This window comes from Tamandua tetradactyla, chromosome 3 (genome assembly GCF_023851605.1).
Source record: "Tamandua tetradactyla isolate mTamTet1 chromosome 3, mTamTet1.pri, whole genome shotgun sequence".
NCBI lineage: Eukaryota > Metazoa > Chordata > Mammalia > Pilosa > Myrmecophagidae > Tamandua > Tamandua tetradactyla.
In genome coordinates, this window is record NC_135329.1 from 69,769,659 (window position 1) to 69,785,687 (window position 16,029).

Genomic DNA, 16,029 nt, shown 5'->3' on the forward strand with positions numbered 1-16,029 from the left:
GAAAAAACATATATCAATAAGGAGAAAAGATGAAGAATAGCTAAAACAGAAAGAAGTGACAGAAAAACAATGAGAAAAGCAGTTCCAGGGTACAAGTACCCTGAGAGGGTCTTCTACACTATATAAGGAGGTCCTGGATGAAACAGCTGAGGAATTGGGACACAGAGACACAGGATGGGAGGGTTGGGTAGGGACTCCACTAGGAAAAAGCGGCGGCACCTAAGAAAGTGCCCGCCCTAACAGCTAGCTTAGGAGATCAGCCTCCTCAGCTTCACAGCCCGAGCTCCTTTGGGGAACCCGAAAGCCAGCAAACTTGCCTTCCCTCCTCATAGAAACCATCAAACTTGTGCACAGAACCTACCACTCCCGTTTCCACACAGAGGCCAAGAGCCCTCAGAAGTGCACGGATGGGGAGGTGGGGACAAGGAAACAAGGATGCCACGCCATATGCAACCACACCTGGCCCTGCACCCCACCCTGTGCTCTTCCCTGCCAACCGAAAATCATAAAGCACATAAAGACACAGGCAGATAAGACCCAGGTAAATGACCAAATTAAACACCAGAGACAACACAGACTTTGGACCAGCTAATCAAAGACGCTCATACAAATCTCCTAAATAAATTGAGTTCGTTAGCTAATGACAGAAAGGATATCAAGAAGACAATAAAAGAGCATAAGGAAAAATTTAAAAGAATAAGTAGAAAAATAGATAATCACAGAGATGAAAGATGCTGTAGGACAAATTAAAAATATACTAGACACACAAAATAGCAGATTGGAAGAGGAAGAAGAAAGAATACAACAACTAGAGGAAAAGAAAATTCAATTTGAATGCTCAAAAGAACAAATGGCAAAAAAAGATGGAAAAATGTGCTGGATCTCAGGGAAATGATGGACAACACAAAGTGCACAAATATAAAAATTATTAGCGTCCCAGAATGAGAAAAGAGTAAAGAGCTAGGAAGATTAGTTGAGGAGAAAATGGGGAAAAGTTCCCAACCCTTGTAAAAGACATAAATAAGCAAATCAAAGAGATTAAGTCCAAATAGGCCTACTTCAAGACACACTAACAAATCTGCCAAATGTTGAAGAGGAGAAAATCCTGAAAATACCAAAGAAGAGTGATCTACCACATACAAGGAAAACCACATAACACTGAGTTCAGACTACTCAACAGGCACCATGGAAGGGAGAAGGCAGTGGTATGACAGATTTAAGATCCTGAAAGAGAAAGACTCCCAACCAAGAATTCTTTATCCATTTAAGATATCCTGTAAAAGAGAGAGAGAGATTAAAATTTTCACAGACAGACAAAGGCTAAGAGAATGTGTCAACAAGAAATACTAAAGGGAGTTCCTTTGGTTGAGAAAAAAAACACAGGAGAGGGAGGTCTGGAAGAGGCACAGAATTAAAGAGTACCAGCAAAGTAATTCAAAGGATACAAAGAAAAAGAAGGAAAAGAATATACAGATCTAACAAATAAAAACCATAGAATAAGATGGTAGATTTAAAAAATGCCTTTAAAGTAAAACCTTTGAAAGTTAATGGACTAAATTTATGAATTAAAAATACAGATTGGCAAAATGAATTTAAAAATATGATCCAGCTATATGCTGCTTACAAGACAGTCATCTTAGACCCAAAGATACAAAAAGATTAAAAGAGAAAGGATGGAAAAAAATGTTCCATGCCAACTGTAACCAAAAGACAGCAGGAGAAGCTATACTAATATCAGAAAAAATAAACATTAAATATAAAGACATCATAATAGACAAGAAAGAACACTACTACAATGAATAAAAGGGACAATTCACCAAGAAGAAATAACAATCATAAACATTTATGCTCCCAATCAAGGAGCTCCAAAGTATATGAGGAAAACATTGGCAAAACTGAAGAAAAGCCACAGACGTTTCAAAAATCATAGTGGGAGACTTCAATACACTGTTTTCCCCTATAATTGGGAGAATCAGACAGTGGGTCAACAAGGACATACAGAATTTAAACAATTCTGTATGGAATTATACCTAACAGACATATATAGATCATTTCACCCAAAACACCAGGATATGCATTCTTCTCTAGTGCACATGGGACATTCTTCAGCTTAGATCATATGCTGAAACACAGAATGAGTCTTAATAAATTTTAAAAGATTGAAATTATTGAAAGTATTTTCTCTGATCACAACATAATGAAGCTAGAAATCAATAACCACTAAAGAACCTGAACTTCCACAAATACATGGAGATTAAATAACATGTTCTTAATCAGTGAGTCAAAGATGATATTGCTAGAGAAACTGGAAAATATTTGGCAACGAATGAAACCGAAAGTTCAATATATAAAAACTTATGTGATGCAGCAAACACACAGGGAAATGTATTGTCCTAAATGCCTATATGAAAATAGAAGAAAGAGCAAAAATCGAGAACTACCTGCTCATTCAGTGGAATTAAAGAACAGCACATTAACATGAAAGCAAACAGGGGAAGAGAAATAATAAATATTAAAGCAGAAATATATAAACTGCAGAAGAAAAAAAAGACCACAGAAAGAATCAATAAAATCAAAAGTTAGTTCTTAAAGAAAAAGCAATAAAATTGACAGAAAGTTAGCTAGGTAGACAAAGAAAAAAGAAAGAGACGCAATTAAGCAAAATCAGAAATGATAAAGAGGTCATTACCACAGACTCTAAAAAAAAAATCCTAAGAAGATACTATGAACAACTTTCGACAACAAACTAGAAAACTTATGTGAAATGGACAAATTCCTAGAAACACACAATCAGCCTACAGTGACTTGAGAAGAAACAGAAGATCGCCAACAAACCAATCACAAGTAAAGAGACTGAATCAGCCATCAAAAATCTTCCCACAAAGAAAAGCCCAGAGCTAGATGGCTTCAAAATGGGGTTTTATCAAACATTTCAAAAAGAACTAAAACCAATTCTACTCAAATTCTTCCAAAAAACTGAGGAAAAAGGAACACTACCTAACGCATTTTATGAAGCTAACATCACTCTAATACCAAAATATTATAAACATGCTACAAGAAAGGAAAATTACAGGACCATCTCCCGAATAAATATATATGTAAAACTTCTCAACAAAATACTAAATTTGCTAATAGACTCAAACAACACATTGAAAGAATTCTATACCAAAAACAAGTGGGGTTTGTATCAGTAATGCAAGGGTGGTTCAACACAAGAAAATCAATCAATGTAATACAGCACATTAACAAACTGAAAGGGAAAAATAACATGATTTACATCAACTGATGCTGAAAAAGTATTTATCATGGTGAGGTTCATGTGTCAACTTGGCCAGGTGGTGGTGTCTGGTTGGGCAAGTGCTGGCCTGGTCTGTTGCGAAGAGGAGATTTCATGGACTTAAATCATGATTACATCGGCTGCATCCACAGCTAATTGTATTTGTAATCAGCTAAGAAGAGTGTCTTCTGCAATGAGTTATGCTTGATCTAATCACTGGTAGGCTTTTAAAGAGGATTCAGAAGAGATAGTCTCTTTCTGCTTCAGCCAGCAAGACTCTCCTGCGGAATTCATCCAGACCCTCCATCGCAGTCTACAGTTTCACAGCCTACCCTACAGATTTTGGACTCTTCCATTCCTACGGCTGTCCAGCCAGCCATTCCTGAAAGTTCGTTGAGGAACTTCATCGGAGTTACCAGCTAGCAGCCTGCCCTACAGACCTTGGACCCTTACATTCCCACGATTGCCCAGCCAACCTCTCGTGAGAGTTCACTATGAACTTCAATGGAATTACCAGCTTGTGGCCTGCCCTACAGACCTCGGATTCTATGTTCTCACAGTTATGTGAGACACTTTAATAATTTTATATCTATGGCTATTTCCTGCTGATTCTGTTTCTCTACAGAACCCTAGCCAATACAACATTCAACAAAATTCAACATGCTTTTCTGATAAAAATGGTTAAAAGGTAAGAATCAAAAGAAACTTCCTCAATATGATAAAGAACATTTATAAAAAAACCCACAGCCACCAATGTACTCAATGGTGAAAGACTGAAAACCTTCCACATATGATAAGGAACAAGACAAGGATGTCCTCTGTCACCAATATTATTCAACACTGTACTGGAAGCTCTAGCTTTCCTCAGGCAAGAAAAAGAAATAAACAGCATCCAAACTGGAAAGGAAGGAGTAATACTGTCATTATTCGCAGATAGCATGACACCATACGTGATGGTTGGGTTCTGGTGTCACCTTGGCCAAGTGATGATGCCCAGTTGTCTGGTCAGGCAAGCACTGGCCTGACCATTGCTACAAGGATATTTCATGGCTGGCTAATAAGCCGGAAGGCTGGTGTATCAAATCATCAATCAGTTAACTGCATCTGTGGCTGATTATATCTGCGATCAACTAAGGCACACCTCCCACCAAGGAGATAATCCAATCAGCAGAAAACTTCTAAGGGAGAAGAGAGAATTTTTCACTGCTTTTTTAGCCAGCGAGCCTCTCCTGTAGAGTTCATCCAGAGCCTTTGTCAGAACTGCCAGTGTCACAGCTTGCCCTACAGATTTTGGACTCTTCCATTCCCACAGCTGCATGGAACACCTTTATAAATCTGATATTTACAATTTCCTATTGGTTCTGTTTCTCTAGAGAACCCTGACTAATACAGCTTGGTATTGGAGTGAGTGGTTCTTGAGAAATAGAATCTTAATGAGGTTTTACAATTAGTTTTCTACTCTGATTAGAATCAAAGGCAGTAATGACTCTGTTTCCAACAATCAAGATGACACTAACAGTCCATGAGGTGAGTTGGCAAGACAGATATGTAAAATATCACCATTAGATTCTGCTAATTATGTGCTTATACAAGGAAAGACTCTAGGTCAGAGTATTTTTGACATCTTTAAGGATTTTTGTGGAATTAAGAGGTATAATGATGTTAGTTGGCTTTGCTGGACACAGTGATAAGTTAAAGAGATAAGCTGAAGGTTTCAAATTTGCACCTTAAGTGCCATAAGAGCGATGCAAAAATTTCCATGTGAGTCCTGAAAGTAAATCTTATTTACTGTGCTCACAGACTTGAGATCTCTAAAAAACGGACACAGAGCCTCATCATGTGAGTAGCAGATTTACAACATAAACTAAAACTTCAACCTTGTCTACTGTTAAAGGGCTTCGATTGTAAAATAATGGAAACGTAGGATAGGGATATACGGCTTGATAATGATGGTGATGGGGAGATGGAATCCCTGGACTCTGCTGGGCTTTTACTAGATAGACCTGTAACGGACTGCCCTGAGCAAAGAGCTTCCCAACCTCCAGCCTGTCTAGAAGAAACAGCTTCCTGGCCTCCAGTCTGCCATCCAATCTCCACCTAAACAGGTGAACCTTTCAGTGCCTACTAACCCTGTACCTGCCTCCCCTGGGGAAACAGTCCTCACTCCTCTGTCTGGAGCAACTAATCCTGTTTCACCAGATGCAGAAATCAGAAGGAAAGACAGCTGATAAAAACTGAGAAGGTATAATGAAGGAATGCCTACAGTGTACAATGATAGTGACTAAACGTACAAATTAAAATATTTTTGTATGAGGAAGAACAAAGGAATGTCAATATTGCAGGGTTTTGAAAATAGGTGTTAATTTGTATTTTAAAACCTCAACTTTTGTGTAAGTCTAAAGAAAAAAACGTTTATTTGGTATAAAATTTATATTTTGACTAGTGCATTTCCCAATATAACTTATATGGACAGGTTAACTGAACACCATAAGGACATGGAACTCTGAATAGGGCATGAGCTTTTGTAGGTCTGTCCAGAGTGATGCCTCAATAAATTCCAGAGTGATTTGAACAGTGAATAAAAAAGTATTTGAAAAGTCCCCTTAGGGGAATGGCAAGAAAGGGGGAAAATTCAACTTCCCCATTTGGAGAATTCCTGATATTCTCGCAAGCAGTGGGAACAACCAAATCAATAGGCTGAGCCCCCAATCTTGGGGTGTGAGCATATGAAACTTATCCCCACAAAGGATAGACTAAGCCTACATAAAGTTAGGCCTAAGAGTCACCCCCAAAGAACCTCTTTTGTTGCTCAAATGTGGCCTCTCTCTTAGCCAACACAACAAGTAAACTCACTACCCTCCCCTCTCTGGACATGACTCCCAGGGGTGTAAACCTCCCTGGCAACATGGGACAGAAATCCTAGAATGAGCTGGGACTCGGCATCAAGGGATTGAGAAAGCCTTCTTGACCGAAAGAAAGAAGAGAGAAATGAGACAAAATAAAGTATCAGTGGCTGAAAGATTTCAAACAGAGTTGAGAGGTTATCTTGGGGGTTATTCCTACACATTTTATAGATATCCCTTTCTTAGTTCAAGGTGTATTAGAGAGGATAAAGGGAAGTGCCTGAAACTAACTGTAGAACTGTGTTCCAAAGCCATGTTTCTCGAAGATGAATGTATAATGACAGAGCTTTCACAGTGTGACTGTGTGACTGTGAAAACCTTGTGTCTGATGCTCTTTTTATCTACAATATTGACAGATGAGTAAAAAATACAGATTACAACTAAATAATAGGGGGAACAAATGTTAAGATAAATTAAGTAGATTTAAACGCCAGTGAACAAAAAAAAATGAAAAAGACATTAAATAAATAAATAAATACTAGTGAACAACGAAATGGAGTGGTAAGGGGTTGTTCTAGTTTGCTAGCTGCTGGAATGCAACACACCAGAGATGGACTGGCTTTTAATAAAAGGGGATTTCTTTTGTTGTTTCTTCAGAGGAAAGGCAGCTAACTTTCCACTGAGGTTCTTTCTTATGTGGAAGGCACAGGATGGTCTCTGCTGGTCTTCTCTCCAGGCCCCTGGGTTCCAACAGGAGTGGTAAGGGGTTGTTCTAGTTTGCTAGCTGCTGGAATGCAACACACCAGAGATGGACTGGCTTTTAATAAAAGGGGATTTCTTTTGTTGTTTCTTCAGAGGAAAGGCAGCTAACTTTCCACTGAGGTTCTTTCTTACGTGGAAGGCACAGGATGGTCTCTGCTGGTCTTCTCTCCAGGCCCCTGGGTTCCCCGGGGTGACTTCTTTCTGCATCTCCAAAGGCCTGAGCTGAGCTGCTAGTGCTAAGATGAGGAATGCCGGGCTGCTTAGCTGTGCTACATTGCGTTCTCTCATTTAAGCACCAGCCAATTAAGTCAAATGTCACTCACTGCAGCAGACACGCCTCCTAGCTGACTGCAGGTGTAATTAGCAACAGATGAGGTTCATGTACCATTGGCTTGTGTCCGCAGCAAGAAGATTAGGTATGCTCACCTGGCCAAGTTGACAACTGAATCTAACTAACACAGGGGTATAGAAAAAATAGGTGAACAAAATTTAAAATCTATTGAGTAGATGGAAATACTACTGGTCAATGAGAGGGAGAGGTTAGGAGTATGGTATGTGTGAGTTTTTTCTTTTTTTCTTTTTATTTCTTTTTCTGGAGCGATGCAAATGTTCTAAAAATGATCATGGTGATGAATATACTACTATGTGATGATATTGTGAGCTACTGATTGTATAACATACACGGAATGTTTGTTTGTTAAGAATGTTCATGCTTGTTATGTTTTTTCGGATTGATAATACAAAATAAATGGTATTAAAAAATGCCTATAACAAAATGTGGAGTGGGGTAATACTAATATTTAAAGTCTTGAAATGCAAAGTAATCATAATAATAATTACAAAATAAACTTCGCCCACCTGGCAAAAGTTTTTTTTCTAAAACCATCAATATATCACAATTAGGTGAGCAAACTTTACCCTTCTTATTTAATTTTATTTATATTTTGTTGGTCTTGTATTGTAGTTGATTTTTCTTCTTTTGTTTCTCTTCCTACTGTGATTTTAAATACAATAGATGCAGATATTTATTCCATTAAGCAACTAAATTACTTAAACCTTAAAACCTGTCATTTCCATGCACTTCCCAAAACAAACAATTAAGCAAAGAAAGAAAGAAAAATTCAACAAATGGTGCTATAGTAACAGGATACTCACACAGAAAAAGAATGGAATGTGACCCCTGCCATACAGCATACAAAAAACAAAACATCAAAAAAACCCATCATTCCATTTCATATTCCAAAAACAAACCATTCCATCTTTCTCTCTGTCTTACTACCCACCTTTAGAGTGAAGAAGAGATAACTCGCTTAGAGCCTTAAGTAAACCCCATATAATAACATTACAAGATTTCAGAAGAATTGTGAGCCCTGTAGGATATTTATTTTATATGTTTTCATAGAAGTTCCCTCCAAATTTCTTGATAATATGAGTTGACTTCTGCTGAAAAAAATGAACATCTCCATTCTATAGTTTTGGAATGACAAAACAGAAATAAACAGAGAGCTCCCTGATCGAATTACACTAAGTATACAGAGACTATTACAATACAAATTAAAATCAGTACACAGTGCTACTCCATTCTTAATCTGTCCTACTGCCTTGATAAAATTTTAATTTAACTAAAGAATAGGATAGCTTAGCAATGATAAGAATAAATAATAAATGTGTGCAATAGTAAAATATTAACATCATGAAGTTAGTATTATCAGTACTCTCCCTAAGATAATATTGTGCTAAGAATAATCAAAACCAAGAGACATACCTGGTCATTTTGATTCCATTCCCCCTGTTGTTTCAGAGATGGAATAGCCCAGATGCTCAGTTTCCCTGAGAAGTGAATGGCTGCAAGGAGTGTCCCATGTGGAGAAAGGCTCAGCTTAAAGATCCCATCCTACAAAAAATTACATTACAATAAAATCAGCGCAAGGAGCTTACAGCCTAATAGAAAACACTTCCAGGACTAAGTAACACTCTTCAAGGTGTTATTAAATGACTTGTATTAATTAAGGGTTCCAACTGCTTCACAACATTATAAATATGCCATAGCATATAGAAATAGGAATCCTGTCTTTAAAAAGTTTACCTGCTATATAGTTAATTTACACATAATCCAAAACCCAAAGACATGAGTATTAAAAAAATATTCCATCATATCACACATCAATAAATATGAGTTCTCAACGCCTTTCAGATTGGCCTTGACTGACTGTGAACTCCTTGAAATCTGAGCCCCTATCTATATAAGATTCTACATTAGCACAATGCTTGGAATAGGCTATCATCATGGATAGCTCAAAATTCATACTGTGGAAAGGAAGAGAAGGGAGAGACGAAGGAACATTAGATGGAGGAACAAAGAGTCAAAGGGTGACAGGAAGAGAGGAAGGCAAGGGGGAAAAGTACACTATTAATGTCAATGATTTTCCAGATTTGTTGTCAAACTATCCAATTTAAGGAATCCAATTGTTGCCAGAGAACAGAGAAATCTCACACTAATTTTATATGACCAATCAAAGAGTACACAGAGGAAGACTGGTTTGTCCAGTCCTACTAGTCTAAATAACCTTAGTCCTTTCCTAGCAGATTCCAGGTTTCCTCAGTTGGCACAATAAGATAAACCATACAGACAGAGACATCACCTGCTTACAAGCAGGTGATAACAGAAGCAGAAGAATCAAAGAAACACTAACTGGACATCTAATTATTTCCCATTCAAACCTTTTTTTTCCAGGACTGTGTCTACGGTATCGCACTTACAAAGAATGAAACGGGAACCAGAAAATGGGAGCCTACAACCATATTTCTCCTGAACTTTTAGAAAATCTGGCAACACAAGACCTCTATCACACAAATGACCATCAGGTAGTTGTGTAGTAGATGCCCACTCAGCAGGGTCACAAGCTTTCCAATTGGCCAAAGCTCTCATCATTACTGATAGTAACCTCAAGGTTAAGGCCAATATCAGCTGCAGAACCAAAAACTAACATAAATAAACTAAAAAAAAAAAAAAAAAAAATTATCACACCTGGTTCATTTTCACTCACTAATTTATATCATCTGCCTGACCTCTGAAGCGTTTGAGTTTAAACCTCACATCAACAATGAACAAAGTACAATAGCCATCAAGAGTGAATGGAACAGTTCTAGGAGGTGGGGAGCATTACAGCAAGACTAGACAGATAAAAGATTAGCATCCTCTAATTTCTTCACAAGGACTTGCCAGACTTAAAACGTCTGTCTCAAAACCCCAGAATATAAAGGCCTAGGAGAATAAAGCAGTAAATGAAACGATTTCAAGCAACAATTAAATATATCATATCCTTTCCTCTGTGATGGAGATAACGGGAGGAGTAGAAGATGAAGGAACTGACATTTTACTTTCATGACTTTAAAGTCAATAAGCTTCATGGTTTTATGTAGCATGGGCCTCAGAAGGGTAGATTTTTATTAGCTAAAAAACTTGCAGGTTTCTCAAGCTAACCCTTTGTTTTTACAGAGAAAGACATATAGAACCAGAAGGGCTAAGATACTTGCACAAGATGACTCAAATGTCCACAGCAGAACCTGAACTGGAAGGCAGATGTCTTCATGCCAGTCCAGGTCACTTCCCCTGCACACCAGTTACACCTACAATCAGGGCCCACACCACTTTAGAAGACACAGGTATGCACCTTACTGGACATTATGGTTGAGTACACTTCTTGTCTTCACCACCTATTTCTTCATCACCTGACATCACCTGACTATCTCTTCATCTATAATCTGTAAGGTAAACTCCCAAGCAATACAAATACTCCATGAAACAACTTCAGTTAAAGTGCTCTGAAAGCAGGGATAGCGTATATATACACGAATCTTTGTTTTGTGTCATTTGCCTGGCAATAAATATTTTAATTTTTTTGTTTTAGAATGACAGTTTTGATGTTTACTTTCTTTTTTGTTTGTTTTATAGATATATATACTAAATAGTGAGAATAACTTAATAAAATTGTGACCAAGAAAACAATAAAATGAATAGTCACCATTTAACTTTTCATTTTTCCTTCCTTCATTCTTCCTTCTTTCCTTTTTTTCGCTCTGTCCTTCTTTCCCTCCCTCCCCTTCTTAAGTCTTCTTTTCTAGAAACTTAAGAAATGTATTAATTAAAATGTTACCAATTGCTTTTTTTTTTTACTTTTTTTATTGCATAATATAACATATATACAAAGCAAAGAAAGAAAAAAGCAGCAATTTTCAGAGTACTCTTCAAGAAGTTTCAGGACAGAGTCCAGAGTTTGTCATAGGCTACCATGCCATCCTCTCAGTTTTTTTCCTTTGAGCTGCTCCAGAATATGAGGCTAGAAGGAACAAATATTTTATCACCACAATTGACTTTTTTCTTTCTTTTTTCATGAAAAATAACATATAGACAAAAAGTAATAAATTTCAAACCACGGTGCAACAATTGGTAGTGGATCAGATTTCAGACTTTCGTATGGGTTACAATGCGACAATTTTAGGTTGTTACTTCTAGCGGCTCTAAGATACTGAAGACTAAAAGAGATATTAATTTAATGATTCAGCAATCACATTCATTTGGTAAACCCTACCTTCTCTGTATAACTCTACCATGACCTTTGATCTTTCTATCCCACTCTTTAGGAGTATGTGGGCTATGGTCATTCTAACTTTTTCATGTTGGAAGGGACTGTCAATAATATGACCAATTGCTTATTTAATTTTTTTATTAAAGAAGTTGTGAGTTTTCAGAAAAGTCATGCAGAAAATAGAGGACCCATAACCTGCTCTTCACACACATCATTCTCACTATTATTAAAGCTATACATTCGTGTGAAACCTCTATTACAACTGATAAAGAATATTATAATTCTACTCTGAACTATAGTACACTGAAGTTCGCTGTTTATGTTGTACAGTTCTAAGGGTTTGTTTTTAAAGGCTTTGTTTTTAAACTTTTTTTTTTAACTTTATCTATTATTCCAATAACATATATACAACCTAAAAGTTATTCTCTTAACCATACTCAAATATACGAGCAGCAGCAGACCCGCCCGCCCTCCTCTCCCGTCTTTGTCCACCGGCCCTCCTCTCCCCTCTTCCCCCTCCTGCTCCGGCGGCTCTCCAACCACCACCGTGCCCTCTTCCGCCTTCACCGGCTCCTTCGCCAGCGGTCTCGACAGCCTTGTCACCCTCACCTTTCCTCCTCCAGAACAACTACTGGGGGAGTGGAAACAATACAGAGCAGGTCCCGGAGCCAAGACGGAGATCAAAGGGACGGCGTACGCCATCCTGGAAGGGCTGACTTTCTGGGAGAAACAGCTTCGGTAAGATCACCGAGGGGAGCAGGCTTTCCCGGGCAGGACGGCAAGCGGCCGAAGTCCCTCCCTTCCTCCTTCCCAGGCCAGTTGGCAGAATTGGGCAGGCAATCCCCTTGGGCCGCAGCACCTGGCGCCCCAACCACACGAGGCCCCCCGGACCAACTGAGAGAGTTCGGTCGGAAATGCCCAGACTGCGGAGAACGGTGACCGGGGGTCCCTTCCAAACACGTGACTCCCCGGTCCGGCTGGGAACAGTGCACACTCCCAGGCTGCGGCGGCTGGCAACCTCCCGCCACGCTTGGTGCCCTGGGCCGACTAGGAAATTCAATCGGGCGCTCTCCCGTGCTGCAGCGGCCAGCGACCCTCCCCGTGTTCGGAACCCCGGGCCGGCTGGCACTCTTCCAAGACGTTTCAGCTGCCGAACCTCCCCTACGCCGAGAGTTTTCCAGAGTTAAACGACCCACAGCAACTTCCACTGGTGGAACCCGTAGACAAACGTGTGCCACGAGCGCCACCTACAGGGCAGGATAAGAAAAACAGAACCCAGAGATTTCACAGAAAAATCTTTCAACCTGTGGGGTCCAACACCAAGGGAAATCTGACTAAATGCCCAAACGCCAGCAGAAGATAACGGATCACGCTCAGAAAATTGAAAATATGGCCCAGTCAAAGGAACAAACCAATAGTTCAAATGAGATACAGGAGTTGAAACAACTAATGCTGAATATACGAACAGAAATGGAAAACCTCTTCAAAAACGAAATCGATAAATTGAGGGAGGACATGAAGAAGACATGGGCTGATCAAAAAGAAGAAATAGAAAAACTGAAAAACAAATCACAGAGCTTATGGAAGTGAAGGATAAAGTAGAAAAGATGGAAAAAACAATGGATACCTACAATGATAGATTTAAAGAGACAGAAGATAGAATTAGTGATTTGGAGGATGGAACATTTGAACTCCAAAAAGAAACAGAAACTATCCGGAAAAGAATGGAAAATTTTGAACAGGGTATCAGGGAACTCAAGTACAATGTGAACCGCACAAACATACGTGTTGTGGGTGTCTCAGAAGGAGAAGAGAAGGGAAAAGGAGGAGAAAAACTAATGGAAGAAATTATCACTGAAAATTTCCCAACTCTTATGAAAGACCTAAAATTACAGATCCAAGAAGTGTAGCGCACCCCAAAGATATTAGACCCAAATAGGCATTCCCCAAGACACTTACTAGTTAGAATGTCAGAGGTCAAAGAGAAAGAGAGGATCTTGAAAGCAGTGAGAGAGAAGTAATCCATCACATACAAGGGAAACCCAATAAGACTATGTGTAGATTTCTCAGCAGAAACCATGGAAGCTAGAAGACAGTGGGATGATATATTTAAATTACTAAAAGAGAAAAAGTGCCAACCAAGACTCCTATATCCAGCAAAATTATCCTTCAAAAATGAGGGAGAAATTAAAACATTCTCAGACAAAAAGTCACTGAGAGAATTTGTAACCAAGAGACCAGCTCTGCAAGAAATACTAAAGGGAGAACTACAGTCAGATACAAAAAGAAAAAAGAGAGAGGCATGGAGAAGAGTGTAGAAAGAAGGAAAGTCAGATATGATATATATAATACAAAAGGCAAAATGGTAGAGGAAAATATTATCCAAACAGTAATAACTCTAAATGTTAATGGACTGAATTCCTTAATCAAAAGACATAGACTGGCAGAATGGATTAAAAAATAGGATCCTTCTATATGCTGTCTATAGGAAACACATCTTAGACCCAAAGATAAACATAGGTTGAAAGTGAAAGGTTGGGAAAAGATATTTCATGCAAATAACAACCAGAAAAGAGCAGGAGTGGCTATACTAATATCCATCAAATTAGACTTCAAATGTAAAACAGTTAAAAGAGACAAAGAAGGACACTATATACTAATAAAAGGAACAATTAAACAAGAAGACATAACAATCATAAATATTTACGAACTGAACCAGAATGCCCCAAAATACGTGAGGAATACACTGCAAACACTGAAAAGGGAAATAGACTCATATATCATAATAGTTGGAGACTTCAATTCACCACTCTGATCAATGGACAGAACATCTAGACAGAGGATCAATAAAGAAATAGGGAATCTGAATATTACTATAAATGAGCTAGACTTAACAGACGTTTATAGGACATTACATCCCACAACAGCAGGATACACCTGTTTTTCAAGTGCTCATGGATCATTCTCAAAGATAGACCATATGCTGGGTCACAAAGCAAGTCTTAAAACAAATTTAAAAAGATTGAAATCATACACAACACTTTCTCGGATCATAAAGGAATGAAGTTGGAAATCAATAATAGGCGGAGTGCCAGAAAATTCACAAATATGTGGAGGCTCAACAATACATTCCTAAACAACGAGTGGGTCAAAGAAAAAATTGCAAGAGAAATTAGTAAATACCTCGAGGTGAATGAAAATGAAAACACAACATACCAAAACTTATGGGACGCAGCAAAGGCAGTGCTAAGAGGGAAATTTATTGCCCTACATGCCTTTATCAGAAAAGAAGAAAAGGCAAAAATGCAGGAATTAACTGTCCACTTGGAAGAACTGGAAAAAGAACAGCAAACTAATCCCAAAGCAAGCAAAAGGAAAGAAATAACAAAGATTAGAGCAGAAATATATGAAATTGAAAATGTGGCATATTTCTCAGGGATTGGAGCCTAGTCATACTTAAAAATTGTCAATCATTTCTACCTTCTCTCCCTGTCTCTCATGTCTGTAGCCTAACTCACTGTTCTCCCTTCCCCCTCTCGTCAGTAACCTCCCGTCTCAGTAGCTTATCTCAAAACTACAAGCCTTCTTGTTATTCTGTCCTTGCCTCTAGCTATCTTCTGCTGCCCTTGCCTAGCAACTACCTTTTAGCTTGTGTAATTGGCTCTCCGAACCCCCTACCCTCTCCCCTACTCCTCCCTTTGTGCAACTGTATATAACCTCAGCTCCCTGTAGCCTCGGGGTCTTTAGCGCACTTGAGCCGCTTCGGTACCTAAGCTTGTCCCATGTAACAATAAAGACGCTTTGTACTGATTAATTGGCCTCTGGCTCAAGTCCTTTAGACCCCTCGCCACACTAGGCGAGCAGGCCCGGCTTACCACAGGTTATATCCCAGCGAGCTCGCCCCCCGAACCACCCGAAGTCTGGAGCCGAAACCGCCCGGCTGCGCAACCGGCTGAAGCTATCCCCGCAGAAAACATGAAAACAATAGAGAAAATCAATAAGACCAGAAGTTGGTTCTATGAGAAAATCAATACGATTGATGGGCCCTTAGCAAGATTGACAAAAAGAAGAAGAGAGAGGATGCAAATAAATAAGATCAGAAATGGAAGAGGAGACATAACTACTGACCTCACAGAAATAAAGGAGGTAATAACAGGATACTATGAACAACTTTACGCTAATAAATACAACAAGTTAGATGAAATGGACGGGTTCCTGGAAAGACATGAACAACCAACTTTGACTCAAGAAGAAATAGATGACCTCAACAAACCAATCACAAGTAAAGAGATTGAATTAGTCATTCAAAAGCTCCCTAAAAAGAAAAGTCCAGGACCAGACGGCTTCACATATGAATTCTATCAAACATTCCAGAAAGAATTAGTACCAACTCTCCTCAAACTCTTCAAAATAATTGAAGCGGAGGGAAAACTACCGAATTCATTCTATGAAGCCAACATCACCCTCATACCAAAACCAGGCAAAGATATTACAAAAAAAGAAAACTACAGACCAATCTCTCTAATGAACATAGATGCAAAAATCCTCAACAAAATTC

The 16,029-nt window shown here is 38.8% G+C and overlaps 1 protein-coding gene across 2 annotated transcripts in view; it reads right to left on the bottom strand.

The window, feature by feature from the left end:
* The window catches only part of NBAS (NBAS subunit of NRZ tethering complex), a 585,536-nt gene that overhangs the window by 447,343 nt on the left and 122,164 nt on the right, over positions 1–16,029 (bottom strand). For both annotated transcript variants that reach the window (XM_077153236.1, XM_077153235.1), the window contains exon 12: positions 8,648–8,776. In XM_077153236.1, the coding sequence (XP_077009351.1) occupies positions 8,648–8,776 (129 nt within the window). The remainder of the gene's footprint in view (positions 1–8,647; positions 8,777–16,029) is intronic.